At 44.0% G+C, this 24,901-nt stretch overlaps 1 protein-coding gene across 1 annotated transcript in view; it reads right to left on the minus strand.

Annotated features, from left to right (window-relative positions):
* LOC110330220 (ankyrin repeat domain-containing protein 26-like) overlaps positions 1–7,678 on the minus strand; it is a 106,554-nt gene extending 98,876 nt beyond the window's left edge. The window contains 5 exon segments of the mRNA XM_021210207.1: positions 196–333; positions 2,888–2,994; positions 5,889–6,062; positions 6,379–6,493; positions 7,476–7,678. Of these exon segments, the coding sequence (XP_021065866.1) occupies positions 196–333; positions 2,888–2,994; positions 5,889–6,062; positions 6,379–6,493; positions 7,476–7,678 (737 nt within the window).
* Positions 7,679–24,901: the final 17,223 nt, after the last annotated feature.

Below are 24,901 nucleotides of genomic sequence, written 5' to 3' on the forward strand. Positions count from 1 at the left end.
AGGTCCTGAGTTCAATTCCCAGCAACCACATGGTGGCTCACAACCATCTATAATGGGATCTGATACCCTCTTCTGGTGTATCTGAAGACAGTGTACTCCTATACATAAATAAATAAAGCTTTAAAAAGTATGAATGGTTATAAATATTAAAAATATCTACTTGAAGTTATCTTGCATTATAATAGAAACACTTACACTTGAAAGGTTTCAAAAACAGCATAACTTTGTGCAGTAGCTCCATAGATGTCCACCAAAGATTCATTGGCGCCTTGCTGGAGAAGAAGGCTGGTCATGTTTTTAGACTGAGTTCTCACAGCATGTATAAGGGCAGACCTAAAAGAGCAAATGGGACATCACCCTGACACACTTACCTTACTGTATTTGTTTTTTTGTTATTGCTTGGGGTTTTTTTGTTTGTTTGTTTTCTTTTGTTTTTGAGACAGGGTCTCTCTACATAGCCCTGGCTGACCTGGTAATCACTATGTAAACCCAGCAAGTTCCACCATACCAGGCTTCCTGACACACGTTAATGAAGTCATACAAACAACTATTCAGCTATGTCTCACTAAGTTCCTATCTTGCCTGTGTGTTAGAGTGGTCATTAGTAGTTAAGAACAGACAGAAGCATTGTGAGGAAGGCATTCATTGCCCTTCGTTATCTCCAGTGCTGAAAGGGGAGACCCAAGACTCCCTGAGCCACCGCTGTGCTACTCGGTAGCATTCCATGCCTTGCAGCGGGCAGTGCTGTACTTAGATTATTTACCTGGGGTGGGTGAAATTAAACGATGAAGTTTCCTTTGCTTCCCTAGCCTGATGGGATATACCGTAATTCAGTCAGCAACAGGCCAAATAAGGAAAATGTTTGTATTTTTTATAAGTTATTAATGTAAAGTATTGGCAGTGGAGATAGTAGCAGGTTGGAGAAATGACTCAACAGTTTAGAGCATTTAGAACCCACGTGATGGTTTACAACCATCTATGACTCCAGCTCTCGAGGATCTGGCGCCCTCTTCTGACTTCCTCAGGCACTAGACATACATGCAGAGAAAACTTTCATACTCACACAAAATAAAATAAAGGGCTGGAGAGACAGCTCAGTGGTTAAGAGTTCAATTCCCAACAACCACATGGTGTGACTCACAACCATCTGTAATAAAATCGGCTGTCCTTTTCTGGTGTGCAGGCATATATGCGGACAGAGCACTTTGTACATAATAAATCTTTAAAAATTAAAGGTAACAGTAACAGTAATTTTAGTTAATAAGGCTGACTACCTTTGCTAGTTGCGGATATAAATGTTATATATAGGATCTGAAAACCACTCGTCAAGAATCTCATCCTTATTGTGGCAGACTGGAGAGACAGCTCAGTGGTTAAGAGCACCTAAGGCTCGTGTAGAGAAGTCCCCGTTTCAGTTTCTGGCACCCTTGCCAACTGACTCACAGCTGTCTGACTCCAATTCCAGGGGAGCTAATTCCCTGTTTTCATCTCCATGAGCACCAGACAGATTAACTGGTGTACATACATACATGCAAGCAAAATATTCATACATACAAATAAGATAAATAGTTTTAAATGATAAAAGGAGTATTAATTTGATTCTAATATCAGGAAATGTATTTGGTGATAATAATAAATCATGTGTGAAGGGACAAGTTTATCAATCATCTATAGTGTATTTCCAATAATGGACCTTTATCTAAATGAGGTTAGATTAGTTCCTCCGTCCATGCCAGCCCAGAGAGTAGATATGTTATGATTTCCATATGAGCCAAAAAACAAACACTGAGTAGCTGGGCCGTGCTGGTTGTGCCGCTGAGGACCACAGGGGCTCTAACCTCATCACTGTGTTAACTCGTTTGTGAGATCAGGGTTAACCTGTCTATCGGGATGAGGGTCCTGCAGGGAGGGCCTGGGTCACCGGGGGTGTTCCTGTGAATGGCCTGCCTTGTCCTGGGAACCTTGTTTTTCTGTACCATGGCTTTGAGATAAGGTCCTCCTCTGCCTCTGCCTCCCACTTCCTGTCACCGTGGATTGGTGCCTGTGAAACTGTGAAGCAAAATAAATCTCTCCTCCATTAAATGTCTTTGTTCAGACTAATGAATAGCCGGACACATCAATATAAGCCATAGAAGGATGGGGGAAGCTGAGTAACATCTAATGATACACAGTCATTTAGAGAAAACTCACATTAATATTCTTCAAATGAAGCAACACAGAGCAAAGAGCCATCAAAGATGCAAAGTGATTGCCAAAAATATTCCTCATAAATATAGCATTTTTTAAAAAAAATGTAGAGCTGGCAAGGTGGCGCACACCTTTGATTCCAGCACTTGGGAGGCAGAGGCAGGCGGATTTCTGAGTTCAAGGCCAGCCTGCTCTTCAAAGTGAGTTCCAGGACAGCCAGAGCTATACAGAGAAACCCTGTCTCAAAAACAAAAACAAGGGCTGGAGAAATGGCTCAGCGGTCAAGAGTATTGATTGCTCTGCTGAAGGTCCTGAGTTCAAATTCCAGCAACCACATGGTGGCTCACAAAGACCGGGATGGGAAATACTGTAAAATTGTTTTAAAAAAAATTCACTGGAATCTTAAACTAGAAGTCACCAACAATAAGACAAATATGAAACTATTTTTATCTAATATAAAATCTTAAGACTAAGAGGAAATTGACTCAAAATAACAATCAGTTGATATTAAAAAAGAGATGTGAGCCCTGCTGTATGCTGAAAGAGACTGAGTTGAACAGTTAATTTCTATCTACCTGTTCATTGGTTTTAACGTGTTTCCTCTAAGCATGAGTTAAATTCTTATGATTTTCACATTGATGCTATGTGTGGTCGTAGCCACTCTAGAATGTTACAAGGATTTAAAAGTTTCCACAGATACCTCTTGCAGTTATCCAGGGCGTTTATGTTGGCTGCAGCCTGCAGTAGGAGTTCCACCATCTCCTGTTTGTTTTCTAGCACCGCAAGTATAAGCGGAGTGTAGCCGTTCTGTAGAAATGAAAAGCAGTTTCTAACTCACAGTTAAGTGATTCTCAGTCAGCTACAAAGCTACTAAGATCCTGCTAAGAAAACACCCCTTTCCAGAGCTGACCAGGCACCATACACAACTCTGGCCAGAGTTCCCCAAACTCAGCCCAGCACTCTCCAATCCTAAGAACTCAGCTTCTGTCAGTGTTTGCTATAAAAGGCTGTGCCAAGCAAGTCAGAGTGGGAGCGGATCGAAGCATGGTTCTTGACCAGGTTAAGATTATCCTGCCCGGAAGATAACATAGTGGTCGCATTTGGAAAAAGATGCAAGGCTGTGTCTGCTACAGACCCTCGAGGAAGAAACCCTGCATTTTGAATAATTCCTATTGTCATTGCTCTTTTTGTAGGGACATTTGCATTGAGGAAACCAACATACTGTTTAGAGCGTTCCAATAACACATTTCCACCAAGTCACGAGAGAGACACATTTGATCCTTCCAAAGTCATGTGATGCTGCTCCAACATTGGACACTAAAGATCTATATTAAAATTCACAGGCTAAAAACAAACAAATAAAGGGGCTGGAGAGATGGCTCAGCCCTTAAGAGCTCTGACTGCTCTTCCAGAGGTCCTGAGTTCAAATCCCAGCAACCATGCAATGGCTCACAATCATCTGTAATGGGATCTGATGCCCTTTTCTAGTGTCTGAAGACAGCCACAGTGTACTCACATATATAAAATAAATGTCTTAAAAATACATTTCACAGGTTTCCAATGACATCTGATTGCTCAGTACAGGCAAAAGGTTGGTATATGTCCTATAACCTAACCTCGGCATAATCTACTTCACACAGAACTAGAACACAGCATTCCTGAAAATGCACTATCTAAAACTCACTGTGATGCTGGGTCTGTTTCAGATGCTCCAGAGGTATTTCTAAGAGATTAACAGGAATATATATATATATATATATATATATATATATATATATATTCTCCATCCATTGTAGAAACAATGTTGGAAACCATGAAACTTGTTAACACTATGTTGCAAATAGAAGATGTGAACTCAATACATGCAAGGGAAATTTGGTGACCTGAGAGACTGACCAGGAGTGTCCCTAGCAAGCTAGAGAGAACACAGCCTTTGTATAAGCGATGTCTTGTTTTATAGGCAGTTCCAAAGGCTCACAGGAAGTGGGATTCAGTTATTAAGACACCTCTGCAGATACCTCCTATAGTTTAGAGGTGGACAGCTGTCTTTGGATCACCTTGAGTCTAACCATTGAGTTACTCTGCTGTGGCTGAATCTAAGTGGTTGTCTTAGGGTTTCCATTGTTATGTAGAAACACCATGACCACACCAACTCTTATAAAGGAAAACAGTTAATTGAGGCTGGCTTACAGTTCAGAGGTTTAGTCCATTATTGTCATGGTGGGAAGCATGGCAGCCTGCAGGCCACACATTCAAATACAGGAGTCTATGAGGGTCATTCCTATTCAAAACACCACAACCATTATGGGGAACAAGGAGTTTTTGCAAATGTTTTCCTTTCTTTAAAATCATGTTTTGCCAACTTAGAAGCCCCATGAGATATTTTAAATGCCTTTTATTATTATTATTATTTTGGTTTTTCGAGACAGGGTTTCTCTGTGTATGGCTGTCCTGGAATTCACTCTGTAGACCAGGCTGGCCTCACACTCAGAAATCTGCCTGCCTCTGCCTCCCAAGTGCTGGGATCAAAGGCATGCGCCACCATGCCCGGCTTTAAATACTTTTAAAGAAGATGTATTTCTTTTCGTTTTATGTGCATGGGTGTTTGGTCTATCGGTGTGTGCCTCCTGCATGCAGTGCCTGTGGAAGTCAGAAGATGGAGACCAACCAACCCTCTGCAGTTACCAATGTTGTGAGGGACTGTGGGCGGGGAGACCTGAACCTGGCCCTATGCCTAGCAAGTGCCATGTCTTATGCTAAAAACAAACAAACAAACAACAAACAAAACAAAAAATCTCCAAAAAAAAAAATGCAATGCATTGTTCATCTGTCAGCAAGACATACAGACTTGAGAGCAGAGTTTAAAATCTTATCTAAATGGTACTTACTGACAGAAATAGGGAATATATACCCCAAATTAACTGGTCTTCCCCCAGGTTTGACCCATAACTGCTGCTAGCCCAGCTCCTGGCATTGACTCTGAGTCCAAACACTGAACATGCTTGGAGCTCAACCTTCTCAGGTAAGAATGAAGGCACAGTTTTCCAAACATACGAACAGGGCAGAATTGAACCACACGACTTACCTTGTCTTTGCCAATGAGGACCATACATGCCAATTTATCCTGCACATTTAAGATCATTTTCTTCTCACCATTTTTTTTTGTGACTCACTTTAAAGTGTCACTAGCAATATGATTTTTCATTTACCATAAAGCACTTTTGTTTGAGTTTTCGGGTCAAGTCTGATTCTAGACAATTTCATTTGTTTGCTTGTTGAAACTGGGTCTCGCCGGTTACAAATTGACCTTCAAACTCACAGAGAACTTCCTGCCTCTGCCTCCCAAGGGCCAGGATCAAAGGTGTGAGCCACCATGCCTGGCCAAATTCTAAGAGAAGTTTTGTTTTCACGTCTCATTTTACTCTCATTAGAAAAACTGGTGAAAATATTTAAATTATATTTAAAAGGAAACCCTTGGTGACCTATTTGAAGAACATTTAACGTATATTAATACAGTTTTCTCAAATATTTGAATGGATACATAAAGTCGTGCACTCTGAAACTTCCTTTGTCAATTAACATATTCCAAACCATTTTTTAACCAAAGAATTCTCACTTACAGCTTCTACATGTGGAAATGGTCTCACATATTGTTCAGGCAAATGCCTTTTAAGTATTTGGGATATAGAACTGCGAGTTACCTTTGTCTTAATTTCGGTGTCTGCATTGAACGCCAGAAGCTTGGCGGCTATCGTGGTGTCATTGTTGTACACCGTGTAGTGGAGGGAGGTGTTCTGATGGATATCGACGGCGTTGGAGTCAGCGCCGTTTTCCAGAAGGATCTTCACACAGATCTCATGCTGGCGCTGTGTGGCCTGCGGGAATTGTCCCAAGGAAACAGACTCTCAGTTGAAGAAAGTCTAGAATTATAATCCTTCCACGGATTTCACCAAATGGTTACACTGACATGCCAGAAACTCAGTTTTATTCAAGTTTCATTTTTTTTTTAAGAATGTGTTTTCATAACCTGCACATCCAGGGTTTGTGTGGAGTCACCGTGCTCCTGCCCCTGACTCCTGTAAGGCAGGGTACAGGCTCCGCATCTGCCTCCCACACGCTGGGGTGCGGGCCTCCCACACCTCAGAATCCCGGGGTTGTACTAGTTCATCCTCTGCCCCGCATGCCTGTTACCTTGATCAGAGGTGTACTTTCCTCTCGGTCTCGGGCTTCGATGTTGCAGTCGTACCACAGCAAGAGGCTCACCATTTCTGACTGGCCGTGAGCACAGGCGTAGTGCAGAGCCGTCCTGGGAGAGAGAGCGCGCTTGAGGGCTACTGTGCAATGTGAGGAGACAGCTGCGTGGGGACTGCTCGCGCTTTTCGGAAGCACAACAGCCGATTTTGAAATTCTTTTTCTATTTAGCAATACTGAGAAAGAGCAGTTAAACATGGAGGACCCCAAAGGGGAGGGCACTGCAAGAGGCACGGGACAAATTTGCAAAGGAAGATTGGGAACGTGTTGTTGACTGCGGTCGTCCTGAACTAGGGACCACGTTGGCAAGCTCCAAGGTTTTGATGGTCTCTGAAGATGTGAAGGCTGCCAGTGAACCATCTGCTTCTGCATCAAGGAAGCAACCGAAGCTAATAGAGCGCCTGTGGGAACTTTGGAGCTTCATATACTATGTAATGAAGATGGATGCTAATCAAACTAGCCCACTCCAGGGCCAGCCGAACTAATGGATAAATCCGCACATTGGTTAATGAAGATGGCCACCCTGAATAACTGGATGTGAAGCCCTCCTCACACTCCAGCCTCCGTGTAAGGTCCCTCAGGAAATAACTTGTAGTTCTCCGTTACCGTGAAATAAAATGAATATGGAATTTTATTGAATAACTTCTTGCCCTAGGCCCCATCGCATTATTAACCTTTTCCGTGGGTCCGTTTATAGAAAATGCTATGTATTCTCAACTTTGCAGGGGAAATCACATTTAAATTGTCAATAGAGTCCTCTGAAAACAGAATTATATGGGGCTTGGAAACCAACTAAACTAAACGAGTTTAGTTTTTGATTTGCTTCTCCTCAAGAATGTCTGGGTTCTGGACCCATCCAGGGTTTCAGATGCTGAGGCTCCTGTGGTAGGAAGAAAGGTTAGCGCCTCCTGTTAAAGCAGGCCTTAGCCTCCCTTCTCCACTCCCGAGGCCAAGACCAGTTTCCTCTCCTTAGGTCCTGCTGCCACCCGTTTACCCCTGTTCCGGGCCACCTCCCACCCCCACCCCGCCCCTCTAACCTTTTCTTCCGGTCTGTAATGTTTACATCAATATCTCCAAATTCGAGCATCTTCTGCACTTGTGGTATGTCCCCCACGCTTGCAGCTTTGTGGATCCTTTTCACAGGCATGTACCCAGTGAGGTACCTGGGAGGTTCTTGGTTCTCAGAATGCCTAAAGCTCAAAAAGCCCCAAGGTGAATGGCCCTTGAAGATCTTCTTCATGGCTCAGACTGTGGCCCTTCACCCTATCTCTACACCTCCAGAACTCAGTGTTTATAGCGCCTTCCTCCCTCCCAGTAACAACCTCAGTGCTCAAGGCAAACCAGTTCTTTCAGGTCCCAGTCTTAGCCACTGCCAGCTAGTCCCAAAAGAAAGCCGACCGAGTCTCAGAATCTCGCCAGGATGCGCCCACAGAAGAGCCCCAAGGTTTAGCATCCCTACACCTCTTAGGCAGTTGGCAGGACTGTCGTTGCCCAGCAACACCGTGTGCATGTGCCCTCAGAAACCCCCAGGCAACCAATCAAAGCACGGAGCCAACAGTGCTCAGCGCGCATGTCAGGCTCGTGAGCAACTGTGCCTTCAGGCATCAAACGTGTGCACCACTAGGCAGATGGTCCCGATGTTCAAGGCCTACTCACAGCCTTGAAACATAACTCCCTTTAGATGGATCTACAGGCTGCTAAAGTCTAGTCTCCAAGAAAACCTTCCTCAGAATTCGAACTTGAGGCCAGCATCATCTTGCATGCTCAGCCAGCTTGGGTGACCATAGTAAGACCCTTTCCTGACAAGCAAGCAAACGAAGAAATCTTCTCAGAATCTCCATATGGACTGTTTACACACACACCTACCCAGAGTCTAGCAATTGCAATTATAGAACGCTGCATTAGTGGTTTCATAGAGGGTGACAGTATGTGTGGTGGTGTGCAAGCTGGTGTGGAGGAAACTGCACACTCCAGATAAAATGAGATGCCGCTTTCTCTCACCCAACTTACTTGGTCCTCAGGAGTATGGGCTCTGCTCGCTTTTTTTCCCCCCTCTTTAAATCTTCAGGGTTTATTTGGATCATAGTATAATATTTCAAACTTTACCTTTTGATTGACTGTTGTCTCAGAAATCTCTTTCCATTTTTGTTAGAATGACACTTTAAGCAGCTGGATTCAGTGTCATAGCCTTGCCCCGTTGTCCTGTTCCTCCCCTATTCCCCTCCTCTCCCTCCCCCCCTCCTCTTCCTGGGTCTACATTTCCTCCATCTTTCTGGCCACCACACACCAACTCCTCGTGTAAACTACTGGTAAGGAACAGTTTCCAGCCAGAATTTGACAGAATCTCTAATTCCCTGCCCTAGTTTTTGGCTAATATCTTCTCCACATTCTTTATTCCTTGCTTTGTATTTGCCTTCCACTTCCAATGCCCCCCCCCCCACGCAGGTCCCATTGTCTGCCTAGGCCCTGGCTCACACTTCCTACGTGCCATCGACAACAGAAGCAGGATCCAAATTCACTGCTACCCCTAGCTCCCGACCATGCAGATCATCCATGCTGTTACCCAAAGATCAACGGTGCCCAGGAAGGTCGAAGTAGAAAATGTAACACCCACCGCGCTCTGTATCTGCCCTGCTTCACAAGGAAATACCCAAGAGATGAGAAATAGTGAGGTAGCCTGCATTAACACTGTGAAGGAGCCTCAGAGGAAGAGATCCAGACCCGGCCACTAGCCCTCTCCATGTGAGGATCGAGTGTACCCCTGTATGAACGAGCATTCTCAATATGAGCACCATGATCGTGTCAAAGAGGACAAAGGCCTCCAAGTCATGAGACTGGTGAGGCCTTCCCCTGGTTCAAGAATGAGTGTTGACAGTGTGTACAGGAAATAAAACCCACAGCTTTCTCTTCCAGATGGCAGCAGCTAAGATGGCTCCCCAACAGAGACTCCCCTACCCAGATTAACTAACCCTTGCTCAGCTACATATAATAAATATGTGAAGAGACACTATGACCAAGGAAACTCCTTTTTTTAAAAAGCATTTAATTGGGGGCTTGCTTACAGTTTTAGAGGGTTAGTCCATGAGTCTCAGTGGCAGGAGGCAGACAGGCATGGTGCTGGAACAGTAGCTGAAAGCTTTACGTCCCGATCCACAGACAGCAGGCAGAGAGAAGAGTGGGAGAAGACTGGACTTGGTGTGGACTTTTGACACCTTAAAGCTCACCCCCAGTGACACACCTCCTCCAACAAGGCCACACCTCTCATTCCCTCTCAAACAGTTCCACTCCCTGCTGACTAAGCATTCAATGTATGGGCCTATGGGAGCCATTCTCACTCAAACCACCACACTGAGTTTCCATCTTGCTAGTGCATCTCTCTCAGAGACCGCAGACCAGTCAACCCCAGCTTTGATGCATTGTGTCATCTCTTCATTCTCTGTCACTCCACTCAGGTCAATCCCAAAACCACGCAGGTCAAGAAGCCTTCGGTGTCACACCTCCAGAGCACTCCTCAGACTGAGGAAGGCTGTGATGGTCCTCTCACCTTACATCAAACAGTTTACAGGTGGTGGGACTGTGTCAAAGGCTGTCAATTTCACTTCTTCCATAATGAGTGAAGCTCAGCCAACACTGGGGCAAGGTTGCTAGGCAGAAAGATGGAAACTCACAGAGATTCACCTGTCTCTGCCTCCCCAGTGTCCATATCAGTCATTAACCAAAAACAATATCATGACACATGTATATCATTTATCATAAGCACACAAGGAAGGAAATCTATATCCTTTAGAACAAGTCTATATCTTCAACCTGTGGATTGAAACTTATTCAGGAGGGCATCAAAATACTGTATCACAGGGGTCACCTAAGGTCATCCTGAATACCATATATTCACATTACAATTCATAACAATAGTAGAATTATAGTTATGTAGAATCAAAAATAATTTTATAATTGGGGGTCACCACAACATGAGGAACTGTCTTAAGGAATCACAGTATTAGGAAGGTTGAGGACCACTGATGTAGAATATATTCTAACATTCCACAACTACATAAGAGAAGGGAGTAGGGAAAGGAGGTTAAACGTCACCATCTTAGATGGGTCTGAAAGCAACGGAGGTACAGATGATGGCTGGGAAGATGGCTCGGGGTACAGAGCCTCCCGCAGAAGCGTGAGAACGTGAGTCTGATTCCAGGGGGAACCCATGCAGAGAAAGTCAGGCCTGGTGATGTGTGCGTCTAATCTCAGGGCTGTGGAATGAGGCACTAAGATACCTGGGCCTCACTGGTCAGCCAGTCTGGCCTGAAAAGGGAACCTAAGGTTTCAGAGAGTGACAATGTCACAAAAAACACATACCAACATGCACCTACACAAACAAAAATTCAGAATAATGCTAGATTGCAAGCACCGTGTAAAGGCCGAGGCTCTCCTTTCTGTCTCCTTGCTTCCTGCAGATGACTAGAGCGCCCCCATCTCCAGCCAAGAGCTCCCCCCCGCCCATGTGTGGCTCCTCCCAGCAGAGCTATAGTTCCCTGAAAGTCCACACTGAGATTGTGCGTGGAGCTCTCCCTTGTTCTTTGCTCATAATTATCTGGAAAAGGAAACTTCTCTCTTTGCCAGAAACTGGAGCTCATAAGAAAATCCATGCCAAATGTGCAGGCGGGTCTTGTGATTTAGGATTCTCCAGATAGTAAGTAATAATTGATTTGTTCGACCCAGGTATTGAAGTTATTGTCCTAATTTGTTTCCTACTGTTGTAATAAATTCCATAAACAAAGCAGCTTAGGGAGAGAGGGTTTATTTTGGATTATATGTCTTGATTACAATCTGTCACTGAGGGAAGCTAAGACAGAAACTCAAAAAGGACAGGAACCTGGAGACAGAAACCAAAGACCATGAAACGCTCCCAGTTGGCCTGCCTGGTTTGCCTCTTTTTTGTTTTTGTTTTAACAGGGTCGTTCTTTTTTTTTCCTTTTTCTAGATTTATTTATTATATGTATGTACACTGTAGCTGTCTTCAGACACCCCAGAAGAGGGCATCAGATCTCATTACGGATGGTTGTGAGCCACCATGTGGTTGCTGGGATTTGAACTCACGACCTTTAGAAGAGCAGTCAGTGCTCTTAACTGCTGAGCCATCTCTCCAGCCCCCTAACAGGGTCTTTCTATGCAGTCCTGAATGTTTTAGAACTTTTAGAGTTCTAAAGTACAGACCAAGCTGGCTTCAAACTCACAGAGATTCACCTGTCTCTGCCTCCCCAGTGATGGGATTAAAGGCACACATCACCACACCTGGCAGTTTTCTTTCTTGCGAAACTCAGGACCTCTTGCCCAGGAGTGACAACACCCACAGTGGGCTCTTCCATATCAACCATTAACCAAAAACAATATTGCAGAGGTTTGCCTATAGGCTACCCTTATGGGGAGATTTTCTCATTTGAAGTTACCTCGTCCACATGACTCTAGCGTGTATCAGGTTGACATAAAAACTAGGCAGCACAGCTTTCAAAGTGTACAGGGCAAATATCTGAGTATAGCACTATTGCAACGAAGAGACACCTTGGTCAAGGAAACTATCACAGAAAGCGTTTGATTGGGGGCTTGCTTACAGCTTCAGAGGGTTAGTCCATGACCATCATGGAGGGACGCAGACAGGCATGCTGTTGGCGCTTCCATCCTGATCTGCAGGCAGCCAGCAGAGAAAGGGACACTGGGTCTGATGTGAGCTCTCAAACCCACAAAGCCCATTCCCAGTCACACACACAAAGGCCACACCTCCTAATCATTCCCAAAGTGTACCACTAACTGGTGACAAGCATTCAAATATAGGAACCTATAGTGGCCACTCTCATTCAAACCACCACATCCCACTCCTGACTCCCAGTGCAAGAGCAGTCAGTCAGAATTCAAAAGTGTCCAGAGTCTTAAACAATCTCAACACTTTTCAAACTCAAAAGGCTTTGCTGAGACTCTATGAAATCTCTAAACTGCAAACTTCTGTAAAATCAAAATCACAGACTTCCAACAGATGATGTCAATATATGTATTTCAAAAGGGAGAGAGGGGGGTACGGTGAGAAGATACTGGATCAAAGCAAGGCCAAAAATCAGCAAAGAAACTACATTTTGCGTTTCCATGTTGTATCATGGTTTTGTGTCTACTTGACACAAGCAAGAGTCAAGAGTGAGGAAGGAGCCTCGGTTGAGGAACCACCTCCCGGGAGATCCAGCTGGAAGGCATTTTCTCAATTAGCGATCAGTGGGGGAGGGCCCAGCCCATTGTGGGTGGTGACATCCCTGGGCTGGTGATCCCAGGTTCTATAAAAATGTAGTCTGAGCAAGCGAAGGGAAGCAAGCCAGTATCACCCTCCATGGCCTCTGCCTCAGCTCCTGCTCCCTGCCCTGCTTGAGTTCCAGTCCTGACTTTCTTTGGTGATGAACAGCAGTGTGGAAGAGTAAGCTGAAGAAACTCTTTTTCTCTTCAACTTGCTTTTTGGTCATGGTGTTTAGTTGCAGCCATAGAAACCCTGACTGAGACAGAGGTCAAAATGCTCTTCAGATCTCTTCAGAACACTTCCCAACATTGTTGACTACGACGAAGGCCGGTTCTGCATCCTGTTAGCAGCTTTCCCTTGTGAAAGCTGGCTCTGGCATCTCCAGCATCTTGGGGTCTCCACCAAAATCCAGACTTCACCGTCACAGCTTCAGATAATGGCCTCTCCAGGCCTCCATACAGAGACTCTACTACCATACCCTTAGCCTCAGTGACTTTCCTTAACCTCAGAGGAAGATTCTACAAACCGTCTTCTGTAAATTCAGAACCCATGGTCAAGCTGCCAGAAGGATCTAGGCTCCTCCCTGATTGGCTGCGAGGAGTCTTCCCCTGAGGTTACCACTTCCTTTATCCCATCTAGCCTTAGGCTTCTCTTTAAATTTTTCTGTCTCCCTGAGCACAAGACTTGACATTACATTTTCTAGTCTCCTTTTCTCTTTAAACAGGATACATTGTATTTCTTTGCCCTGCTTGCCCCTTTTCATGATAGATCTGCAGAAGAGTGGTCACTAGTAATCATGTGACACAGTCACATGATTCTCACCCACATGATTACTCAGGTGGATTCCCAGGACAAAGGCAAAATGCAGAAACAGTCTTTGCCAAAATAACACAAGAATTGTCTCTAGACCAGTAGCGAATACTCTTCCACTCTAAACCCTGAGCTGGGCCCACACATTCCATGTCTCTCACAGCACCGCTCTTTTCTGTGCTCCTATTAGGATGGCCCCTTAAGCTCCACTTAAAGTGTTCAACCACTTTTTAGCCCAAAGTCCTACAGTCTTCCATATATATCTCCTACAAAACCTGCTCAGGCCTGTCAAAGAAGTACTCAACTCCCCGGTAACAACTTCTAAGTCACTGTTCTGTTGATGTGAAGAGACATTATGACTGAGGCAATTGGTATAAAAGGAAGCATTTAATTGGGGGCTTATATAGTTTTAGAGGGTTAGTCACCAGGGTGTGAAACAGGAAGGCATGGCTGTGAGCTATGCAACCTGATCCATAGGGAGAGAGGGAGAAAGAAAGGGAGAGAGGTGGGGGGAGCCTGAATGGGCCTGGTATGGTCTTTTGAAACCTTAAAACTAACATCTACTCCAACAAAGCCACACCTCCTGATCCCTCCCAAACAGTTCCACTAACCAGTGACTAAGCATTCAAATATAAGAGCCTAAGGGGACCATTCTCATTCAAACCAGCACACTAAGGAGATCTAAATTCTTCCCTTAGTTTTGCCATTGTATTTGTTTTAAATCTTGGAAGGCTAATGAAAGATCCCCATGTATGAAGGAAATAGAAGCTCATGTGCCTTGATGATTTTTTTTAAAGAACAAATCAAGTTCACATTATATTATGATGCCTATTTTCTTCTAATGTGGGAAACACAGGTGTTTTATATATATAGTTTGCAAACTGAGAAGCTGAAACTCAAAGAGTATACATTGATTTTTTTTTTTCCTCCCAAGATCATGATGTTAAATTGGCAGCCATGATTCTGAAAATTGGGCTTTCTGGGACAACATTCAGCAGTTTCAAGGTCACTCTAATGCTTTGGTGTTATGTGAGGAAAACTGTGGAAACATGAATACTCCCTCCATAGTTCATATGATTGCCACAAGTATCACTTGTTAATTAAAATAAAGTGAAAAGTTAAAAAGTCAATTAAACAAGACCTAGAGAAAATAATATATACGTGCATCCTAATTCAATAACTTATGCCCCGTTGTCAAATGACTATCCCAGCTGGGTCTGCTGGCTCTTTACCTGCTCCACCATGGGGATAGGTGTCACGAGACCCTCACCTAAGTATCCAGTCACTCCATACCACCTGCTGTATTATTGCACAGGGCCAAGTGAAGGAGTTAAAGTCTATAGACTGGTGGAGACTAGGGGAGAAGATCACCATTTATGCAGCTATAGAGAAGCCCTCACTTATGCTGGGTAGACTTTCCAGTGTAGTCTTTTGAGGGAGGAATAGCCATCCCTGAGAGGCAAGGCTATTCAATTTTCATGTCATGTAACAAATGCCTCTTGTCAGAAGAAGATGTAGCAGGAAGGGGGACATTGGGCCTCAAGGCTTTTGTTGTCAGTATGTCAACATCAGGCAGGAAAGTTCCTGTATCAGGCCTTGGCTGTCTTGCTCAGGGTCAAGATCAGGGTTTGGTCAATCAACAGTCACTTACCAGCTTCAGAACAAACAAATACATTCTCACATATCGATTAGAGCGAATACTGAAGAAATTTTTAGAAATTTTTATCAGTAAATATTACATCAAACCATTATTTTCTTAATAGAAGTAAAGTTCTGATGCCTCCATTGGATTTCTAAAACTCGCGCTCTTTCTTGCAGTGCCTTCTAGGAGGCTGGCTCTCTCTGGAGCACTGACCTTGACTTTCTCATCTTACTTTTTAACACAGCCCAGGACCATTTGCAGAGGGGTGGCTGGGTCCTTCACAACAGGAAAATGCCCAACAGGCTTGCTGCTCTGCTGGACTCATTTTCTTAGCTGAGGCTCTCTCTTTCCAGATGACATAACAGGTGTCAGTTGACAAACTAGCCAGCATAGTGTTAGGTCCAAAGGAGACTCCAATTCTCCAAACTCCAAAAGGCAATCCAAATATCCAGAAATGGGCTCAACCTGGAGGATAAGAGAACTTACGCAGATTAGATAAAAGCCAGAATTCCTCAGAAATTTAACCAGTTCCACTCTACTGAAAGAAGTAATTTCCCTTATCACTGACCTAAGGAAGAAATGGCTACCTGTGGTGTGTACTAGCATACCAAAGCATATGCTGGCCTCCAGGAACCTTCCAAATCACAAGTACCCTCACACCTTCCAAAGTCCCTGCTAGCTAGCATCCTAGCTCTTCCTGTCTTCTTCCTCACCCTAAGCTCTCTCCAGCTGGGGTTGGGGGGAAGGCTTCGCTGCCCCAGGCTGGATCTTGTGCAGGTACCCACAGCTGCTGTGAGTTCATGAGTTCAGGGTTCTGTCAAGTCCAGGAGATATTGTTTGGACTGGTCCTCCCCAATCTCTGGCTCCTAAAATCTTTCTTCTTCCTCTTCTGAGTTCTGAGTCTCGGGAAGGGGGTGGGTTATGTTTCGTATTGCAGTATAATTATGGAGGGAGGAAGCATCTTGGTAGGCCTGGCCAAGGTGTCCCCCAAGAAATCATTCCGTGGGACAAGGCCTCGAATAAAGATGATTTATTATGGGAGAAGGGAATGAAACCTGGGGAAATGGGCAACAGGGCTATGAGGGCAGAGAAGAGGGGAGTGAGAAGGACAGAAAAAGAGGGGAAGGGAGGAAGAGAAGAAGAGAGGTCAGCAAGGAACACATGGGAACAGAGAGAGGAAGAAGATGGAAAGAGCGCTGGGGTGTGAGCAGTCTTCTTATATGCCTGGCACATACCTGCTGGCAGATGGTGATGTACATTGTTGCTAGGTCGCTGTTGGGTGGAGACTCACAGAACTATCTGTAAGCCAACATTCCTCAATTTTTGTTTAATTAAAAAATGAGGAACTAGAAAGGGGTGGTGGTGAGGCAGGAGTGAGGCTGTTGTGTTCTTTAAGCTACTCCTGCTGAATTTGGGGTGATGGTTCTGTCTTTGGGGACCCTAAGAAAACTGGGATTCTGGTCAACCAAATCCTGGGAGAGCTGACTGCTTCACTGATCTCTAGGGCCTGTGGATCATCTGGGGCTAAGAAGGTGCAGGCCCAGAAGAAGCACCTATGAAGGTAGACCAGAGGGGGCATCTGTAGTTTGCTTCTCTGGAACTGTCCTGGATATAGATTGTGAGTAAACACCTGGACTTGTATATGGACATATACAGATTCAAAGCAGAAAATAAAGTAGGTTAAGGAGAAAACCTTTTTCTTAGGTGTATATTTGAAACCTTTAAGCCCATGGTCTTGGTGGTTGGAGGAGGGGTATCGCAAAACCAAGGAAGCCCACCCTCTGGAACAGGCAACAGGTGGGTAATTTGGACTATTGATTAACAGGGGTACTTATCCACATGGAGTCCATATGACCCGTGAGAGGTGGATCTGAGTGGGCTTCCTGAAACTTATAAGAATCTTTTTAAGTTTACAAAAGAAATAAAAGTGTTAAAAGCATAAACACTCCTTAAGGTGAGCTATGGGAAGACAAGAAACTTCCGTGGAGTAGAAGAGGCAAGAGAGCTTTCCCCCCTCTATCCCAAAGACTTATTGTACATCAATTTAGCATAATGAGAAACACCTTTCAATCTATAGTTAAGAGACAACCAAAGGAAAGTTAATTCTTGAACTAGTGATTATGGTAGTGTATAGCGGAATGTTTTACCAGAGTTAGGCTAATAATTTATCAGAACTCATTGATTAATGTTAGAACTCTGAACTTTCAAAGTTCTAATATAACAATGGTATATTGGGAAAAAGAAATCAGAAGCACTTTTTTTTGTTCCTTAAATCATCTTCCTGTCATCATCCAAGTTTTTCATGTTCTCCAACCTTCATACCTTGCAGTTATTGACCTCAAAACACCTTCCTAGACTCTCAAATCTTTTCTTAGATCCTCATAACTTAACCTTTAATATCTTGAGACCTTGTATAAACTTTATATTTTGTTCCTATACAATTATTTACCATGAGAAACAGGTGGTTGATCATTAGGAGTGGAAGGGAAAATTATATAGATTCAAGGTTTGGAAATGTAAAATTAAAAGAGTAAGTTTCAAAATTCAAAGACTCAGGGCTGAACACTGTGAAAAACAAGCCCGGGCAAGTCCAGGTATAACAGGGATCACCCTGCAGCTAGGAATGCCCGGCCATAATGATAAGGAAAAGAATGCAGGAACTGGACGGAGCTATCAGGGCTGACTCAACAGCCATCTGGCAGGGTAGCGCCTCCCCTTAGCTTACTATGAATCATACATTAACCAGACATCCTGCTGACCCTGATGAACCCCAGGCCCTTGGAATTCCTAAACATCTTAGCCTGCACGTACTGCTGACTTGTAACCGCCTTGCTGACGATCAAATGAGCCAATCACGTGTAACCGCGCCAATTCTCCCCAACCCCCGACCCTTACCCTATAAGAAACCCTTATAAAAACCCCTAGCTTTTGAGTCTCAAGGTCGGCGGCGCCTCTGCCTCCTGCGTGAGATACCCGCCGGCCCAGAGCTCCGCCATTAAACTGCCTCGTGCTTTTGCATCAAGACGGTCTGTCTATCGTGGTTTTAGGGGATACCCTGACTCCTGTAACCTGAGGACCTGAGGGGGTCCCCGAGAGGGGGTCCTACAGGAGCAGTCATGCAAAGTGAGTTCTTTTAGGTAAAGGAATAGCAAAAAATTTACATCTGGAACCTTTGTATCTTTTAACACGAAGCATGTGAGCAAGGCAAACCTGTGTGCCTTTCTAATGAGCAACCTGGAAGTTTTAAGTGTAAGCTTAAATTTAAAAAAACAAAACAAAACAAAACAAAAAACAAAAAAAAAACTGTACTTTTAATAACCATTCTTACATACCCTAACCTCCCTTCTAATCCACCACCCACCAGAGGTAGTGGGAAACAAAGGTTTTTAGGATATGGGGAAGTGGACTTATTCAGGAATTGTTCTTTGGAGCAAATCCCATCTGTATTGTCAGGAAATCAGCAGTTCACTTTACAGAAAGCAGCAGCAGCTCAATCCACTCCCAAACGCGCCACAAATATACCAGCAGTCCAGTTCAGTAGTGTCAAGATAGCAAACAGGAATCAGCAGTGGTGGCATGACTCAGCAGAAACATCCAGGCCTCAGCAGAATTGGCATTAGTCAGCAGGAGTGATTAAGACCAGCAGGGAACCACGGAAGTTCTTTGCTGTGTCTCTCTCAACGAAGTGAAGATCAGCGAATCCTAGAACTCAAGACCAAGAAGCATTGCAAAGCTAGCTATGCAGGCCCTCTCTCACAGCCTGTTGAGTCCTATTCATACTCCTTTCAGATACCACATGTCCTAACACAGGTCTTGCCTCACCACATGAGTCTGTCTTAGCAAAACTCCATGTGAGTCTGTATCGGCTGACGTCACTCTGCCAATCAGCCGAAGTCCACAGAGGCAGCAAGAAGCCACCAGCACACCGCCAGAAGGGGCTTTTTGGTATGCTTCTCTCTATGGAGTCACAATGAATGGAGCTCTGCAATGCAATATAAGGGGAACCAATACATGTGTGTCATTAGCTAAGAATCCTTCATCAAGTATTCTTGCATGTGCTTGCTTTAACAAAACATCCTTTCACCTGTGTCTGCTTCAGGAAAACACTCCTTTACCTGTGTCTGCCCCAGCAAAATACCATCCAACACAACTGACTTTCCAAAGAAACCATACGTTTCCACTTAACTAACTAATGAATTGACTAATGAGCTAACACAGGGGTTAACACCTTGGAGTAAGGAGCTAGTTGTCTGTTTTCTAGTTGTCAAGCTACAATTAGCTTAGGCATCAATATGATCAGCAACCTGAGAAGGATAAATTGTAATCTAGATGCCATATATTAATTAAAATAAAAGGTTAGCTTATAGTTCACTACCTAAACAGTTCTTCCAGGTTCCTGTGGTCTCCAACACAACACAGGAAGAAGCAGTCTGGCCATAGGCCCAGAAGATGAGAGGGTTTTTTTTTCCCCTGTGGAAGAGGAACATGGGAGAGATGGTTTCACCTTGACTTATGCAATATGAAACACTCAACTCTCCAGATGTTCTCTGTCTGCCTACAGTTCAGACCAAACCCTGACAGTGGGCAAGGCATAGGAGCAGTCTTGTTCAGTGGTTGGTGAACCACAATCCAAGTGGAGCCATTTGTTGCTGTGCCTGTATCTTCTTGGAGACCTTGGGGGTGGGGGTGGGGATGAGGGTCACTGTTAGGATTTGTGAGTCTCTATCACAGTAAGCTTAAACATTTAATGCAGATTCGGCAGATCTCTGACAGGATTGAGTGTTAATATGCCTATTAAGCATATTGGAGTTAGACAATCTATGTCTGTTTCTGATTCTCTAACCTTGTAATTAACTGTACCAGTTCTTAGCATGGCTTTAAATATATTTGTGAACACACTAAAGGATATGATCATTCATAAGGCTACTGATTATTAGCTTGCATTTTTAATGATAGTTGCTTCCATGAAACTAGAACTGTTATAGCAGTTTTGAGACTAGAGCTTGTTAGGTTTGAGCCTTAAAAATCATGATTTTCTGTTGAAGCTCTTCTAGTATCAAAATAAAACCCTTTTTGTTTGTTTGTTTGTTTTTTGGTTTTTGGTTTTTGGTTTTTGAGACAGGGTTTCTCTTCGTAGCTTTAGCTATCCTGGAACTCACTCTGTAGACCTCGAACTCAGAAATCCGCTTGCCTCTGCCTCCCGAGTGCTGGGATTAAAGGCGTGAGCCACTATGCCCGGCATATTTTTTTTTAAAGGTTTATTTATTATTATATATAAGTACACTGTAGCTGTCTTCAGACACACCAGGAGAGGGCGTCAGATCTCATTACAGATGGTTGTGAGCCACCATGTGGTTGCTGGGAATTGAACTCAGGACCTTCGGAAGAGCAGTCAGTGCTCTTAACCACTGAGCCATCTTACCAGCCCCATATTTTTTTTTTAAATGAGAGTTGTATCTAGATTTTATGCATATATACACAGAGTTAAATCCAAGTTACATATATATAAAGTTGAATTGGAGTTACATACATACATAAATAGTTTTTTAGTCTTATTTATTTATTTATTTATTTAATGCATATGAATACACTGTAGCTTCAATACATCAGAAGAGGGCATCTGATCCCATTACAGATGGTTGTGAGCCACCATGTGGTTGTTGGGAATTGATTTAAGGACCTTTGGAAAAGCAGTCAGTGATCTTGACTGCAGAGCCATTTCTCCAACCCTACATAAATATTCTTAACAAGAGATGACTATAGCTAAATATTCCTGCACATTTTATAGATTTTGTTTAACCTGTATACAATGAGCAACTTATAAATCGTTAGATGAGAGGTTTGGGGATTTTTTTGTTTTGTTTTGATTTTTGTTTTGTTGTTGTTTTGTTTGAGATCAGAATGTAAAGAAATAAGAGATAAGAGAATTTTAAGAGTGGAGAAGCAGAAGTTTAAGTGTAAGGCAGAGCAAGTTTAAGAATAAAAGGTGTTTAAATCATTTGCCCGTGGCAGTGAGAATCTAGAAATCTGAAATGAACTCTAAATCCATTACGGAGGCAGCACTCTTAGTGCAGGCCAGCAGCAGACGGGGGAGGGATACACAGGTCCACATGGGCAGAGGAGACCCGGTGCCAAGTGGAGGGGGCAGATTTTAGTAGAATTTGGAATTAAATTACAGGCAAAGAATCCATAAGACTTAGAAGATTCATGGCTAGGCTCAGAGCTCATGGAGTAGATGTGGGAGGGAGATCAGGCAGGAGAAAAGAGAAATTGGGAAAAAGGAAATCTATTTTTATTTACTGGACCAATGGTGAAAATTGTGCGTAATTCCCACGGTCAGGAAGCAGTCAGCAGCCTCTGCCTGAGGCAGCCCAAAGAGAGGTGTGGCTAAAGTGGGCAGAGCAAGCTCTGCAGTTAGGTTGTCCCGAGAGTGGAGGTGGACCAAGGGCAGAGGCCCGGGCAGATGCAATGTGTCCAGCACCAGGTTTTGGGGGGCGTGGGAGTGGGTAGAAGAAGAGACACCCAGGGAATCACAAACTCACCAGCGGGTCAGTAGATGGAGAAATGCAGCAGTAAGGGTAGCAGAAGAGAGGCATCCTGTCACAGGCAGGCAGAGCTAGGGTCCCAGGATTCCAGCATGGATGGATTACATCCATGCTGGAAGAGTCTTCTGAGTCTTTCAGCACTGGTGTTATGTTATGTCTCAGTATAATTGTGGTTTAATTGCAATAAGAGGGAGTTCCTTGGTGGGCAAGCCAAGATGTCCCCCTGGGGAATCACGTCATGCGACAGACCTAATATAAAGAAAATTTATTATGGCAGGAAGGGAAAGGGACCTGGGGAAGTGGGGAACAGAACTACAAGGGCAAAGAAAAGGAGAGAGAAGGACAGAAAGAGATAAGAGGAAGGGAGGAAGGGTGGAAGAGAGGCCGGCCAGGAACACATGGGAACAGAGAAAGGGAGAGAAAGAAGCTGGAGAGGGAGCTGGGGGGAGAACAGTCTTCTTATATGCCTGGCTTGTACCTGGCATCAGATTGACTCATCCCATTCTGTCACCACTCAGAAACGAGGCCATAAACTTCTGTTCCAGCAGCAGACCCCAAAATCCAGGAATAAGACAACAAAATCTGCAGAGCATGGTGGCACACACCTTTAATCCCAGCACTCGGGTGGCAGAAGCAGGCAGATTTCTGAGTTCGAGGCCAGCCTGGTCTACAAAGTGAGTTCCAGGACAGCCAGGGCTATACAGAGAAACCCTGTCTCAAAAATAAATAAATAAATAAATAAAGACAATAAAATCCCCCGCTCGAGGAATAGCCTAAAGATAACCACATGATGGGAGATATCTTATCTCACCATATGCCATATGTGCTGGGCAGCCCAGCCCATATCATTCATGAAACAGGAATGGAACCCACCTAGGGCATCCCCACACCCACTAATGAGGTTTTTAGATTACTTTACCCTAACAATATAATAATATATAATAATAAAATGTTTGCTTATTTTAAGTCTAAGTCACTTTGTTTCTGTAGCTGACCTGCCTGTCTGAGTTTTCTGAGGCTAGTAGCTGTAGTCTCTGGTTTAGCGCCTCATAGTAAAATAACAGGTAGTGGGGGGGGGTTAGGCAAAGTAGCCTTTGTTCTATATCTGCAGAAACTATAATTGTGGGGGAAGAAAAAGGGGAAGGAGTGAGGCATGTCTCTGCTCTTTGTTCTTAGCACTTGTACATCTTTCAGAGTGCATGATCACATGGTAAAATGTTCACTACAGGTTTGCACATAGATTCAGGTCATAAACTGAATAAAAGGTTTACAACAGAGGATGTCCACATACATATCCTCTAAGAGTAATTATCTGGCTAAATATTCATCATTTGTTACTAGCTATTCAGGTTCATGGAGAGTTAAAGACCATAACTAAGTTATCCTTGAAGTGCTGTATAGATAAACCCAGTCAATATTTTATCTCCTGTCCTTGCACCTATAATAAATCCTTAGCTCCTTTTTATGACCTTTGGTTAATGGTTTTACAACCACTTGGAATGTGCTCTAGGTTTTAGATATGGGTTTGCTATCTTAGAAGCAATTAACTTGTGACACTTGAAGACTGGCACAGTTCTCATTGCAGTTTTAAGTTTTATTAAATCAGAAAAGATTTAATAAGCAGTCCTATTACAAAAGAGGCTCAGGTGTCTTTCTCAGGGTCGCCATTTTGAAGTGGTGGTGACGTCTGCTTGCTGGTTGTTTCTGCAGAATAAACAGTCTTTGTTCTTGCACACTATTTGAGTCTGGGGTCATCCTTCAGTGATTCTTAAACCCTAACAAGGTGATGATGTAAGTTGTTGCTAGGCCACTCTTGGGCAGAGCCTAGCAGAATTACCTGTAAGCTAACAGGGTGTAATATAGGTGTCCTATGTCTGAAAACTCTCCAGTCACTTATTTTCTGTACTTTGACAAGTTATGAATTTCCATATTAACCATAATTGGCTGCACATAGACATGCCTCTGAGGAGGTCTGAGGGTTACAGTACAGAGCTGCACTACAAATACAAATTTAGAGGGCAGTTTGATACTACATTCTGTTAGCAAAATAAGAGAGGCAAGTTCACCTCTGAGACCTTTATAGATTTTCAGTACCAGGCTTATGTTTCTCCCTGTGAGTGGTCCTCAAATCCAATCCAAATGTGACTGGTTATCCCCATAACATTCAAGCCATTATTGCACTGGTAGGTATATCAGACAGGGGATCTCTTCTTACATCTCCCTGAGGATGGGAGAGCTTTTCAGCAAGAGCCTGTGGTCAGGCTTTCTGGTTCTTAGGCAGGATTCAGGAAAGGTGGTGGAGAGCCATTAACTAAGTTCCCAAGTGAGAGAGCCTGACATCACAATTGTCTGCTAGGTAAAAGACTCAGTGTCTCAGTAGGATCCTAGTCAATATTTGTGAAAGGAAGATGATGTGTTTATCAAAAGATAAAGAGATATGAAATATGTTCGAAAGAGGTGTGGTGAGGTATGGGGGAAGGGGATGTCTCAGTGGGCCATGCCCAGGCATCCCTTCACCCTGAGGGACCAGCCACAGGACAGTATAGTATAGAATAGAGTTTATTCCGGGCATGGGGAGGGGAGTTAAGAGGGTAGTAGAGGCAGAGAAAGGCAGAAAGAGAGAGTAGAGGAGAAGAATAGAGGCCAGTCATGAGCATGTGGAGAGAGAGGGGGGAAGGGAATGGGGAGAGAGGGGGAGCAGGAGGGCAAGAGGGAGCAAGAGAACAAGAGGCAACAGAAGAGAGGGAGGAGGGGGAAAGAAGCCCCTTTTATAGTGGGCCAGAGCTATATGGCTGTTGCCAGGTAACTGTGAGTGGAGTTCAGACAGAATGCTAACAGAAGAGAGGAGGCCAATACAGATATGTGGCCTGAGCAGCAGCTAGATGTTAACATTATAGTATTACAGGGATGCTGTTTCAATCACTCCAGACTTTTCTCTGGGACCTATGATTAGGGAGTCCCAGTCTTCAGGTGACTGAGGGAGGATCCAAATTTTAAGCCAGGTTATGAAGATCTTCCTTCATGGCTGCTGGCCAAAACACCTCTGGGATGTTTACAGAATGTCCTTCATGTACCTCAAGGGTCCTCAGGACTCTCTGTATAGACAGTTTGAGACAGTGCAGATATGCTGGCCAGTGGTGGCACACACCTTTAATCCCAGGACTTGGGAGGCAGAGGCAGGCGGATTTCTGA

The sequence above is a fragment of the Mus pahari genome, chromosome 13 (genome assembly GCF_900095145.1).
Source record: "Mus pahari chromosome 13, PAHARI_EIJ_v1.1, whole genome shotgun sequence".
Taxonomy (NCBI): Eukaryota; Metazoa; Chordata; class Mammalia; order Rodentia; family Muridae; genus Mus; species Mus pahari.